Consider the following 14,270-nt stretch of genomic DNA (forward strand, 5'->3'; position numbering starts at 1 on the left):
AAAATTTATGGATGGTTTAGCCATTAGGACGGTTCATATTTTGCATATGGTAACGGTTATGTGGCAACGGAAACAATTATAGTTTTAAGCTATCGTGACGCTTATGCACCAAGGGGGATGGTTTCGAGTTTGACCTATGAAGACGGCTATATATCTATGGAACGGTTTTATTTGTGATCCACACCAACGATTTTATTTCAAAGGAGACGGTTGTATTTTTTAAATATTCATACGCTTGTTTAGCAATGGGGACAACTTTCAAATGTCAAGATATGGGAACAGTTATATATAGCAAAGGGGATGGCTTTCAATTTTGACCGATCAAAGCAAATCATCCAGATATCACACATTTTTTAGACATACAGTTTCAAAATTTAAAAAGAACAAAACAAAACAAAAACTACTTGATGTATACATGCTCGTGTCACAAACAAAAAAAATAAAACTCCAAATTTTACAAGCAAACAACCAAACATAAGGAACAATTCATTAGTTCCTTACAATGACTTTAGTACAAGTTTTTTTCTCTTATCTAAAGTATATGACTAATATTCCTCTTTCATTAAAACAAAAATTGTCCTCTGTTTAACTAAAAGGTCTCCATTGGTATACATAATTTATAAATTACCAGGATAGAGCTAATCTCATAGTAAGTGAAAAGCATGCACGGATTAATCTGTTTTAGCCACCATCAATTTTCCTGCATAAACTTAGATAAAAAGATAAAAATAAAATTATATTCATTGCAAGATTATTCCACTTGAATATTTGCTTTAAATCTTCATTTTTGTTCTAATGCTGCAGAATTTTTGTCATTGAAGCAAAGAAATAACTAATAAGACAAAGCAAGACAGATGAGTGTAGTAGTTCTAAAAATTACTGCACATGATTTTCTAAATTTGAAGCATTCACATTACAACATTTATTTACTACTATAAGTTAACTGCATATATAGAAAGCTGCAAGTTTCTGGCATAAATTGTGAAGGGAAAATAGCTGGCTTTTCCATGGAAACAAGGTTCATATCTTCTTCCACTTCACATGGTTATGATTCAATTTGTTTCCTTTAGTAGTTTTGTTTGTTAAAAAGAGATATGTTGCATGTGCAAGTCTGTGCGTGCTTTTTGTGTTTCTCCAATTCCTGCTCAAAGTAATTGTTTTCCATAAATTTATTATAAAATTAATCTGGAAATTCATGAGGTTTATATGCTGATAACTTCATGAGAAAGACTATCCTTTAGTAGTTTTGATTGTTAAGAAGAGATATATTGCCTGTGCAAGTCTGCGCGTGGTTGTTGTGTTTCTCCAATTCTTGCTCAAAGTAATTATTTGCTATAAATTTATTATATAATTAATGTGGAAATTCATAAGTATTATATGTTGTTAGCTTCATGAGAAAGACTACGAATGAGTGAGAGACTTGTATGCTTGTGCTAATTCTTTCATCTATGCAAACTTCATGTCATCAATTGTCAAAGCGTTTTCCATTTTGGTCGATCTTCTTCCTATCTTTTCAATTGTTGTGTTTCAACTTTTGTAGTGTAAATGAGATCTTTGCATATACCTTTTTTTGGAGGTAAAATAGGGGAAATTGCCCTATTAATAGTCGATGAATGGTTGTTGAACACATGATACATATTCTAAAATGTATACATATGAACATAGCCCTAATTTGTTTTATGAACTTTTGCCCTAATTTGTGTCAATTTCATCCTTTCCGTGATTTGATTCTAACTATTGTTTGGTGGAAATTTTGTGAAATGAAAAATGAAAGAATTGAATGTTTTATTCTCTCTAACTGCTTAGAAAAAGAATGTTTATAAATCTCTCAATCTCAATTACAATTTGGATTTCCGGATTATAAAAGAGCGAAGAATTGGTCCGAATCCTCCCTTTTGTTTAATTATGGGTTCTTCACAGTGGCGATGGAGTACCTCTCTTGAATGCTCGCGTCGAGTTTGCTCTCCGTTGACGATCCAAACGTCTTGTGTCACTGGAATGTGGTTTTCTCCTTACGATTTGATGTTATGGAGAACTTGCGTGGCAAGTTTTAAAGAACACTTGATGAGTTGATAACTCTGAACGAGTTTGAAACTCTATAGAGTTGATTTAACCAAAATCGGCTTGTAAGCCAAGGATGAAGAAAGCTCATGTTGTTGATCTCCAAAGCCCTAGCAATTCTCCTTAAAAGCCAGCCGAAGATCTCCTCTCTTTTGCCAAGTCGAAGGACTGAAGGATGAAGGACCGAAGGATCAAAGGACAAATCCGAGAGCCCAAACTTAATTAAGTTTTCTGCTATTTATTGGGGATTAAGGGGTATAACCGCCCCCTTAATTCGCTCCTAAGTTGGGCTGAATGGGGTGTAACCGCCCCCTTAAACAGCTCCCCAAATCATAGGGAAAAACGGTTTTAGACTTAAAACGCAGAGTTAGGACATAGAGAATTGTGTAGGGGCTAAGAGTGCCAAACAGTTTAGATTTATCCGAACCGATCCGCATCTATATCCAAATAGATGCGGATATGGTAAGGTATTTTTAAAACCGGGAGGATACGGTTTTAGATATGGATCTGATTTTAGTATTGTTTTTTGGATACGGATTCAGATACGGATATGAGAGTTTCAGATACAGATATCACAATTTAATAAACATAAGGATTCGGGTTGAATCAAAAGTTCCAAACTCGTAACCGCTAACCAACCCCAAAACCCAACTACAAAAGTAACAAAAGCATAGCCTCCACTCCACTGAGTCCACTCCAGCCGGCAACCTCCCACTCAATTTCTACAACCCGACAGTCCTGACCTATCGCCCACGTCGTCTTCTACAGTTCGCCTGTGTCGTCTTTGTCAGTTTACCCGTGTCATCTCAGCCAGTTCGTCCGCTTCGTCTAATTCTCTCGCCCGTCCAGTTCACCCGCGTCGCCTTTGTCAGTTTGCCTGTCATCTTTGGCCAGTTCGCATGTGTCGTCTCAGCCAGTTCACCCGCTTCATCCAGTTCGCTCGCCCGTCCAGTTCGCCCGTCATCTTCGGCCAGTTCGCCCGCCTTAAGTAAACTTTGTCCACCAAATAGCTAGTGGTTAGAAGAATACTTGGATTGGTATAGTCATCCTCACACCTCTCCATTTTGCACTTTTAGGATTATACTATTCAATATTGGTGTGTATCTATAAGATCAATAATGTAGCATAAGCTATGAATTGTATGAGAAAAAAGTTGTCTTGGCTATTGTTATACTTCAAAACCAAATGGGGAAGGGTGTTGTCATCGTCGCATGTGGGTTCTTAAGAACATGGTAGCCTCATGAGTCCCACTCCTTTTATTCCCATTTGTTGCTATAGAGAAGTGTCATGAATGCCTCCTTTTGGGGAGGGTTTTTGAATTAGAATCCCTTTGTAGATGAACTATGAGATTTGCTTCTCTACTCCATGTGCATTGTGCTGACAATAGTAAAAGATATGGTTGATTGCACAAATTATTATAAGGAAACTGGGCTGAGTTTTAATAATAGTTAATTATGATTTAAGAGAACTATACTAAATAATAAATTTGTACAAAGTTCATCTACCTATTTTTAGTTAATGAGAATCTAATGATTATATGTTTTCCTCTACTTTTTTGTTACACAAGTTGAAACTAGTAAGGATGATGTTCTTAATGTGGCTAAGATAGTGGAGGACGATGACTCAGAGATTGTCGAGACCTTTGTAAAAGCACCATTAGGTATGTTATTTGACTCAATAAGCACATGATTTGGAATTATTATTTTTACATATTTAACATGACAATTGTTCTTTTTTTTTGCAAGGTGACATCATGGAGGTCTACGACTCGGATGATGGGATTTGATATTATGCTTGCATCCATTGGTGTCATATTCTAGTTAACTTTTGATTGATGTGTTAGCTTGAAACACTAGAGAACTAATTATGTAGTTTTATTTGTTTGTGTTTGGTGTTTGTTTGAAGTAATTCCGATTATATGTGAATTAAGTTGTTTTGAATTGATGATATTACATATCTAAATTGCTCTTTTGATATTTTACTTTGTTGGTTATAGCAACTGCTTAGATACTTTATATCAAATCCAGGTACAATTAATGATATTGCATGTATTTGCGATTGCTGTATTATATTTTTATCATTTGCGACCACATACATTTATATAAGGAGAAGCCTACAACCACATAAATTTACCCATTTGGTTGTAATTTATACATAGGTGTACTAATTCATATCTGATTCATATCCATTTGTCGATTATCCATTTCATATCCGTGATCGTATCCGATCCGATTCTCAAATATCCGAACCGTATCCGTTTCTGATGAGTGTGGATATGATTAAGGTTTTTTCTTACCAAAGATAATCCATATTCGTATCCATTTACAGAAAGCGGATATGGATATGGTAAGTGTCATATTCGAACCGTATCCGTTCCGTTAACACCCCTAGTAGGGGCTATAGATGGAACTCATGTTTCAGCTTGTGTGATGCAAGATAGTCAAGTTCCATATCATAGAAAGAAAATTATGCTGACAATGAATATGATGTGTGCTTGTTCTTTTGATATGCGGCTCACATTTGTTATGAGTGGATGGGAAGGAAGTGCAAATGATTTATGAATTTTCTTAGAGTGCATTAGCAATCCCCGCAAACAAATTCCCTATGCCCATGTAAGACAGTATTATTTGGTTGACTCTGGATATACCAATATGCTGGGTTTTCTTTCACTGTATCGTGGAGAGCGCTATCATTTGAATGATTATCAAGACAGACTCTTCCACCGCAAAGTACTAGAGAACTATTCAATTACTTGCATTCGTCATTAAGTAATGTTATAGAATGATGCTTTGGGGTATTGAAAAAAAGATTTCCAATTTTAAGAGATATGCCTTCATATGGTTTGAGAAAACAAAAATATATAGCATTAGCAAGTTGCACTATTCACAACGTTATTCGAATGCATGATTTTGCAGATCCATTATTTATCAAGTTTGAAAGTGAAAATGTGGATCTTGAAGAAGATGATATGACTACACAAGAACAATAAACTATACCGGTCAATGTCGGCCCAGAGCACCTTCGTCAGATGTCAAGGTTTTGAGATCGTTTGGCCCAAAGGAGATGGAACGATCGTGGTGGGTAATATCAAGATGTGTTTTGAAATTGATGTATATTATATTGTAATGTCACTAAAATACATTTTGAGCATAATGCATATATATTATCAATGCCATTAGAACATGTTGAAAAATTAGTCATCATTGTTTCATGATGGTGGTGGCATATTAGAAATTAAAAAAAATTGAATTATAAGCATTGAAAAAGCTCTCGAACGCAAGAGTAAGGTTAAGTAGTTGGGTGTGACTAGTGGTTGTTGATTGGTATCATCTGCTATATAATGGTCAAACTAGTTTGACCAAATACTTTTAAAATAGTGTTTTGAAAATACTTTTGAAAAAAAACACCATTGCATGATGTTTTCTACAAAAACACAACAAGAAAATCACATTTGATTACCAAACACACCCTAAAATGGTTATTAATGGGTCCTAATTTTGTAGCAAAAAGATACAGAGGCTATTATGTAATGGTTGTACTTCCCATATCAAGGCGCGTGATGAAACATGCAAAACTCAGAATAGTGGTGTGTATATAACCAATCAAGTAGTTATGCAAGTTCCAGGGACCATAATCCTAACATTGGAGGTGTTACTTTTTATGGTGTCGTACAAGATATCATTAAAATAGACTATTGAGGCAAATTTAGTGTCGTGCTATTCATATGACTGGTTTTATTCGAAAATGTTGAATATGGGCTTATACGCATAAATTTTAATAACAAATGCCATATAAATGACCCTTTTGTCATGGCATGCCAAGTTCATCAAGTTTTCTATGTGAAGGATCATGTTGAAGAGGCAAACAAGATTTGGCATTATGTTTTAAAGAAGCTTTCTGGTCACATTTATGATATCAACAGTGATATTGGTGCTATACATGGAGATGACTATTGGGTTAAAAGTAGTGATATTTTCAGTGATTTAATCCCAACCACTGATGATGACATATATGATGTGGGTTGGTGTAGAGATGATGTGCCGATGTCCACTGTTGACATTCCTCCAAATATATATATATTGATTCAGATAATATAATGGAAGGTGATAAAGATAGTGACTTTGTTTAAACAGACTAGGGTTGGACGGAGTAAAGACATGAGACTATCTGTTTGGTTGAAATAAATGAGCTTTGAACTTTTGGAGGAAAGAACAAAATGTGTTGTTTGGTTATATAAGTAGTCTTATTTCTTCCCCAAGCATTAAATTAGAAATTATCTTACCAATTTAGACTTACAATATATTTTGATGGCATATCTATTGTATCTAAATTTTGTATCATGTAATTGACCAAATAGTTGATGACAAAAGACTATTCTAAACCTCACTTCTATATTGTTAATTGCTTACCTTCTTTCTGTATTTGGTTATTCCCAAGTTTATGTACAAATGTTTTTTCGAATGAGTAGGCACCAAACAAAGACATGAAAGATGGAAAACTTTGTGGATCAGCCTCTTCAAAACAAAGGAGATCAAATGTGGTAAGATTTATTCAAAATAGAGGAGGTCATTTGAGGATTTATTTGACTATCAATTGGCTTTCAGCTTATGTGTATATCAGTGACATGGATGGTTACTCATACCTTTTATGATTTTAACTTGAAGTCTCCTTACTTTGTATTATGCTTTTCGACTTTCATTGACATTTCTTGTTCAATTTCTACAATTTCTATATTTCCTAATGACTAAATAGTAACTATGGCTGAATTTCTGGGCTAAAAAACAATTTCTGGGTTTTGTCCTAGAGTACACTATAAATTAAAGTGGTATACTGCAATTTCTGTGACTTCTAGATTTTTCAGAGGATGGGTTGCAATTTTGGACTGAATTGTAAGAATTTATGTACTGAAGCATGGTTTTCGACTATTTTCATCAAAATCTATTGTTTTCATTGTCATAGAACCTGTTACACCGTTTATCGATTACAAGTTCAAAAAGAAAAAAAATTTGATCTTTTTATAAGATCTTCTTACACAATGAAAATTAAAGATTACAACTTTGTCCAACGAAACGTAGTAGTAGTTTATCTCTTGTTGCTTTGCGTGAGATCTTTGCTTGTGCCCAGGACACGTTGTCTGTGGACCGTCGCGGATCAGATTCGGTTGACAAGTTTAATTATGCTCTTGTTTCACGAAGGAAACAATCACAGCAGTGGGATGTGGGTGTGGTGACAAAAAGAAGCAAAATGATATCTTTCATCCTCCTGAATAGATTATAAATATGGCAGCGACGTGTCTTCAAGTACAACCGAAAGAACATAATCGGGTAAATGATATGGATAGGTTGAGAAAGTTTATGCCCAGTATATGTGAAACGCCTGCTAGAAATATTGCAATACAAAGAAAAGAGTTAGAGGAGGGGGCAAAGAAGAAAATGATCCGTATGAAGCAATCAAGATAGGAGAAAATGTTAGATGAAAGAGAAAATGCAGAGCAAGAAGTTTAGAAAAAATTCATAGAGCAAAAGGGACAATCTAGTAAGGCATGACAACAACTTCGGTATCATGCACAAATAAAAGTGATAGCAAGAGGAGAACACTCAACCAACTTAGACGATGAAGAGGAAGATATTAGAGAGGATTTCATAGAGAATGCTAAAGGATATGTTAGTGAACATGATGAGCAAGATGAAGATGAAGATATTGGGGAGGATTTATAGATGAGTCTAAAGGAGGTGAGGACTTAAGGGGACAACCGGCAAGAGAGGTAGCCAATAAAGTAGTAGACAAACCCAAAAAGTTAGACAAACCCAAAAAGTATCGAGGAAAAACTAAATGTCAAAAAGTTCATGCATGAAGTGTACATGATCGATAGGTTATCTTTTTAAATGGAAGTGGACAACCTATCGGACCGTCAGATAAGACATGTAGTGAACTTAGTAGTTTCTTAGGCACACTTGGAAGAAACTCAAGTTTTACACCTCTAGAGAAGGAAAATTGACACAAATTTGAAGAAAAAGATAAAGAAAATATGGGATTATGTTAAGGTGTGATTTTCATTTTTAATCGCTAATTTATATTTATTCTTCCCTCTTATTTATATCAAGTATTTATGATCACAATTTTTTACTGTCAAATTATGTCAATGTCGGAAAAATATGACATTCTGGTGGAAGAAAAAATGGACCCTGGAAACTGTCAACAATGCACGGAGGTGATGAAAATCTTTCCTGCAGAAGAAGTGCTTTGACGGGTTCAAAAATGACAAACAAAGAATGAAGACATGGCTAGATGCGATACTGGAAATAAATTTAAAGCCTTGCTCAAATTTAAAACCTTTTGCAGGTTGTTAATTCCATGTTAGTTCCCCTTTGCATGTCAGATTTCATTCTATATGGTTGCAGCTTGCTAGTTTTCTTTATAAGAAATTTATCTGAAATCAAACTTTTACACGAACCGTTCTTATGAATAATTGTTTATCACTGTATTAAATTTAGTAAATCTTTTGAAGCAAGTTATAATTTCATGAATCAATCTCCAATAAAACCAGCAACTAAACAGGTTTATCCTTGACTTAGGAAATATTACAATTAATAGCATGACAAGAGATGTGTAATTGAATTATGCTGCAAATCCTAGTACTTACTAAGGGCATGATTTGTATGTCTGAGCTGGAGAAACATAAAGTATCTAATTATCTACTTGTCCAATTATAATTCTAAGCACAATTTGAGATAAGCAACAACAAGATTAACCGAGGATCAGTTAAAAAATGAACAAGATGGTTAGCAGTTTCTTTCTATTTATCTGTTGCTTTCAGTTTTGTAAAACTCCAGAATTTTTATAATTTTATTGGAGGTCTTATTTAAGCTTTTATAAGTTTTATGATGTGTGCTTACCATTCTGTGACGAATAAGATCAGTTAGAATTTATTTGGAGTTTGTTTGCAGCTCGGGTTATGGTACCGCGAGTCTGCTGTCGTATAGCAGTTTGAACTATTTCAGGTGATTGGATGGGCAAAAGGATGATGTCATCGATCTTAGAATGTGGTTTTTATGCTTTGAGCTCAGTTTGGATCGATTTGGACTTCGTTTGCAATTTTGGTTCCGAGTCGCAAGCCAAATCGAAACCTATAGTTTTTAATTTTTAATATTTTATCTGTAACTCGGATGGATATGTGGTCAACGTCATCATTATCAGAACATCAAGATCGTACTAGAGGTAAATCAAAGATTTATTCTGGTACCGGAGAAAATCAGCTGAATTTCGCGTTGATAAAATACCCGAATATATAATTATGTTTATCTGTTTTAACTTAAGTTGCCATCCATTATGGAAAGTTGACTTGGTCAACTTTTAACATGAACCATTGTATAAGGGTTTGAGTGATGTGGATTTAATCTAGGGAAAATTGCTTGGGGGAACCAAATTAAATTCGTCTATGCATCCCCACCCCCCAACTAGAGTCAACCACTTGGGGGCACCTTGACCCAAATTTTCATGCTTTCTCACCCCAAACCCAACAGTGTTTCTCTACTTTATAGTGTATTTTCCAGCATTACCCATTTTGCCCTTTCTACTCTCATTTTCGATTTGGGTAACAGCGCTGAAATCGGCTTTGATCTGAAGAACTTGGGTTTTGTCTTATTCGCCAGCCAAGCAACCCATCATGAAGTAGCGGTAGTTAAATCAGTGAGCTGGGGAGTTTTATGCAGGGAAGAGGTAGAATTGGAGGGAAAAATGTACACGGTTCCCTCCAAAATATTGCATTCCTCATATATACTCTTCTCTCTAATGATCTACTCCTAAAATCTTCAACAACCTTCAACAATCATTTATATTCTGAACTTTTTCCTCTTAACTTCTTCAACAACAAAAATGGAAGATTCTTTAATGTGTGTGATTTTATTTAACAGTAATGCAACCCTTATTAAAGTCAATTCAGTAACAAGTTTAGCTGAATTGAAGATGAAAGCCGCAGAGAATTTTAGAGTACGGTTTGAAAGTTTGTTGATAAGTTACTCTATGGAGAAGTTTCCCAATATCTCGTTTGAGCTTTCAAAAGATGAAGATATTCTCAACATGATAGGTTATCATCGTTCAATGGGGTTAAATACATTGACCATGACTGTTACTGAAAGAGATGAAGGACCCACCCATGCCATAGGGACAAAAACAGAGCTTAAGTAAGTATTCAAAAGTATATTTTCATGTTCTGGATACACGTGACATATTCTGTTATATATGTGACCTGAAGACATACCACGTGACATTTGGACCTTATTTGTGATATATTGTCTTTATTTGTTGAAGACATACCACGTGACATTTGGACCTTATTTGTGATATATTGTCTTTATTTGTGACATTTGAGTCTTATATGTGACTTTACTGGTAAGTTTATTTGTGACATTTGAGTCTTATATGTGACTTTACTGGTAAGTATCACATGTGACTTATATGTGACCTTTACATTAAACCTGCAGTGTTCCTAATGTAAGCTCACAGTCATCAGAGCATATTGAGCAACCTTATGACAATCGAGGAATCAGAGAGGATCCCAAATGACAACCCTCAAGGAGAGCATGTGTACAGTATGAACGATGTAGTAAGTGACTCGTCACGGATCCTAGCATGGTGGCACGAGGCAATTACTAGAAAAGGGCAGCAATTTGAAAGTGCAAAAGAAGTTAGAATGTCTCTTATATACTACTCTATAGCTAAGAAGTTCGCTTTCAAATATGTTAACAATGAGCCAAAACATATTCATGCTAGTTGCATGTTTAGAGAAGAAACAAACTGCCCGTGGTTGTTTTTCGCTTCACTATTGAGCCACGTGTCGACATTTGCTATAAAGAAATTTGTTCCTCAATATACATGTGGACAACATAACAGCACAGCTGGTCACTTCAGAGCATCAAGAAGGTGGATTGCGAGTATGCTACAATCAATTATGAAGAGGCGTCCATATATAACCCCAACTAACATTAGAAAGGAATTGCACTCTCAATATGGATTAAGAGTTAATTATTCTAAAGCTTGGTGTGCTAAAGCGACAGCAAAAGATAAAATATTTGGTTGCGCAAGGCATTCATATAATTTACTATCCTGGTTAGTCCTCGTTATTTATTGATACGTGAACGTTATATTTCAACATCCAATGTGATATTTCAAAGTTATTTGTGACAACTTGTTCCTACATGTGAGATTTAAACCTTATATGTGATATTTTGACTTTATATGTGACGTTTGAGTATTACATGTGATAGTTAGATCTTGTATGTGATATTTGGACTTTATATGTGACGTTTAAGTATTACATATGATATTTAAACCTTATATGTGATATTTTGAGTTTATATGTGACGTTTGAGTATTTAACAAGTTATTTGTGATTTAACCATCATTTTAGGTACAAGATGAAGGTGACGGAAACAAATCCAGGCAGTGTCTTCAGCATTGAACAAGAAGAAAGGAGATTCAAACGTTTATTTGTGTCGTATGGTGCATGCATACAGGGGTTTCTCAAGGGATGTAGGCCGTTGCTCTTTCTTGATGGGACTTTTTTGAAGGATCGCTACAAAGGGATCTTATTAGGTGCGACCGCTTATGATGGTAATCAAGGCATATTTCCACTCGCATTTTCCGTTTGTGACCAAGAAAATGAAGCGAATTGGAGTTGGTTTATTCAAGGATTGTGATATATATTGTACAATCGAACAGAACCATACAATCCACCCCATCCTCTTGTAATTTTGTCAGACGCCGACAAAGGAATAAAGCAATCTTTGAAAGATATATTTCTAGATGCGTACCACTCTAGGTGTGTACTTCATCTTGTTGAGAACTATAAATTGAAGCTTAGAGAGATGGGTTTTGCCTCAAGTGCTGCTCAACGTATTTCAAAATTATTGGAGTTTGCTGCATACAAGTACACAGAAGGAGAATTTAATGCTGTTTTGCATCAAATTCGAATGACAGATCAAAGAGCTTATCAAGTAGCTCTAAGTTATGGTCCTAGTAATTGGGCCAATTCTGTATTTCCTGGTATAAGGTACGTCAATTATCATTACCTTTACTGGTGATATTATGCTGTTATATGAATTTGAGCCTTTAAATGTCACATTTCACTTTTATATGGGTCGTTCGCCGGTTACGTGTGACCTTTACTTGTATCGTGTGACAATACTCCATTACATGTGACCAATAGCCGTTATCTGTGATCATTTGTTGTTAGTTATGACATTTGTTAGTTATTTGTGACACATAGCGGTAAATTGTGGTAATGATTTTTTGTTTTTAATCAGATATGGGCATATCACTTCCAATGTCGCTGAATCTTTCAACAGTTGGATTCGTGTGGCGCGAACACTTCCCATTTGCGATATGATGGATCACATTCGTGTGAAAATTATAGAAAGGATGAATACTTGTCGCGAGATGGCAACAAAATGGAATAGCTATCTTTGTCCTGAAGCGGAAAAAATCCTCCAAGAAAATGTCACCAAGGGAAGCACTCTTGAAGTATCGCATTCTACAGCTGAAATCTTCGAGGTGTCATCAACAAAATCAGTACAAGTTGATTTGGAACACAAATCATGCACGTGTCGTGCATGGGATATATTGCGAATACCATGTAAACATGCGTGTGCTGCTATTAACTTCATGCATAGAGATGTGTACCAGTTCTGCGATTGGTTCATGACGACTGAAGCTTTCAGGAGAAGTTACGAACCAATCCTCTTTCCTGTTCCAAATTACGATAAGCCAGATGTCACAGATGAAACAATCAGCATTCTTCCCCCAAAGACGACAAAGAGACATGGAAGGAACAAGAATAGGCGTATCAACAATAGATCTGAGAGTAGACGTGTAATTAGATGCTCAAGATGTCATGCTGAAGGACATAACCGAGCAACGTGCACTGAACCTATCGAAGATTAACGTTTCCAGGCAGAATGCAAACGCTTTTGTGACTATTGTCTGTTACATGTGACTTTTGTCATTTTGTTGTGACATTTACTGCTTGTATGTGACAAATTACCTGTTCGTGTTACTTTTGCCACAAAAAATGTGACGTATTACCTGTTCGTGTATCACATGTGACTATTGTAACATACCACAACATACCAAAAGTCAATCATACCCACCAAAATGTCACATACAAGTCTAATAAGTCACACAACATTCTAAAACGTCACATAACGGCCTCAAATGTCACACAAAATAAAAAAGTATCACATACAAGAAGCAAAAGTCACACAGTACACTAAAACATCACACACAAGACTCAAGAGTCACAGAGCATACTAAAATGTCACATAACGGCCTCAAATATCACACAAAATAACAAAATGTCACATACAAGACTCAAAAGTCACACAGAACACTAAAACGTCACACACAAGACTCAAAGGTCACAGAGCATACTAAAACGTCACATGATGGCCTCAAATGTCACACAAAATAACAAAGTGTCACATACAAGACTCAAAAGTCACACAGAACACTAAAACGTCACATGTGACTTTTGCCATATGTGGCGTATCACCTGTTCGCGTGACGTATTACCTGTCCGGATTTAATATCTTCCAGAACAGATCACAAAGAATTTACAAATAGCTAGTAACTGATAAGGAGAATATAACACAGTCAGACCTGTACAAATGTAACATACCACAACATACCAAAAGTCAATCATACCTACCAAAATGTCACATACAAGTCTAATAAGTCTAACATACCACAACATACCAAAAGTCAATCATACCTACCAAAATGTCACATACAAGTCTAATAAGTCACACAACATACTAAAACGTCACATAACGGTATCATACCTACCAAAATGTCACATACAAGTCTAATAAGTCACACAACATACTAAAACGTCACATAACGGTCTCAAATGTCACACAAAATAAGAAAATGTCACATACAAGAAGCAAAAGTCACACAGTACATTAAAACGCACACACAAGACTCAAAAGTCACAGAGCATACTAAAACATCACATGATGGCCTCAAATGTCACACAAAATAACCAAATGTCACATACAAGACTCAAAAGTCACACAGAACACTAAAACGTCACATACAAGACTTAAAAGTCACACGGCATACTAAAACATCGCGTAACAGCCCCAAAAGTCGTCAACAGCAATCCAACAAATGTCACACACAGCTAGTAAACTGGTTAGCCTGTACATCAC

At 35.5% G+C, this 14,270-nt stretch overlaps 1 protein-coding gene across 1 annotated transcript; it reads left to right on the forward strand.

Annotated features, from left to right (window-relative positions):
• Positions 5,871–13,002, forward strand: LOC109846064. Its single transcript, XM_020415288.1, has 6 exons — positions 5,871–6,106; positions 9,663–9,800; positions 9,975–10,244; positions 11,471–11,673; positions 11,782–12,112; positions 12,366–13,002. The coding sequence occupies exons 1-6, from the start codon at positions 5,871–5,873 to the stop codon at positions 13,000–13,002; spliced, it is 1,815 nt and encodes a 604-aa protein (XP_020270877.1).

The sequence above is a fragment of the Asparagus officinalis genome, chromosome 6 (assembly GCF_001876935.1).
Source record: "Asparagus officinalis chromosome 6, Aspof.V1, whole genome shotgun sequence".
Taxonomy (NCBI): Eukaryota; Viridiplantae; Streptophyta; class Magnoliopsida; order Asparagales; family Asparagaceae; genus Asparagus; species Asparagus officinalis.

Coding starts and splice junctions, on each gene's coding strand:
- LOC109846064 (XM_020415288.1), top strand. CDS start 5,871: ATGGCATGCCAAGTTCATCAAGTTTTCTATGTGAAGGATCATGTTGAA. Junction 10,245..11,470: donor GGGACAAAAACAGAGCTTAA/GTAAGTATTCAA, acceptor CCATCATTTTAG/GTACAAGATGAAGGTGACGG. Junction 12,113..12,365: donor TCTGTATTTCCTGGTATAAG/GTACGTCAATTA, acceptor GTTTTTAATCAG/ATATGGGCATATCACTTCCA.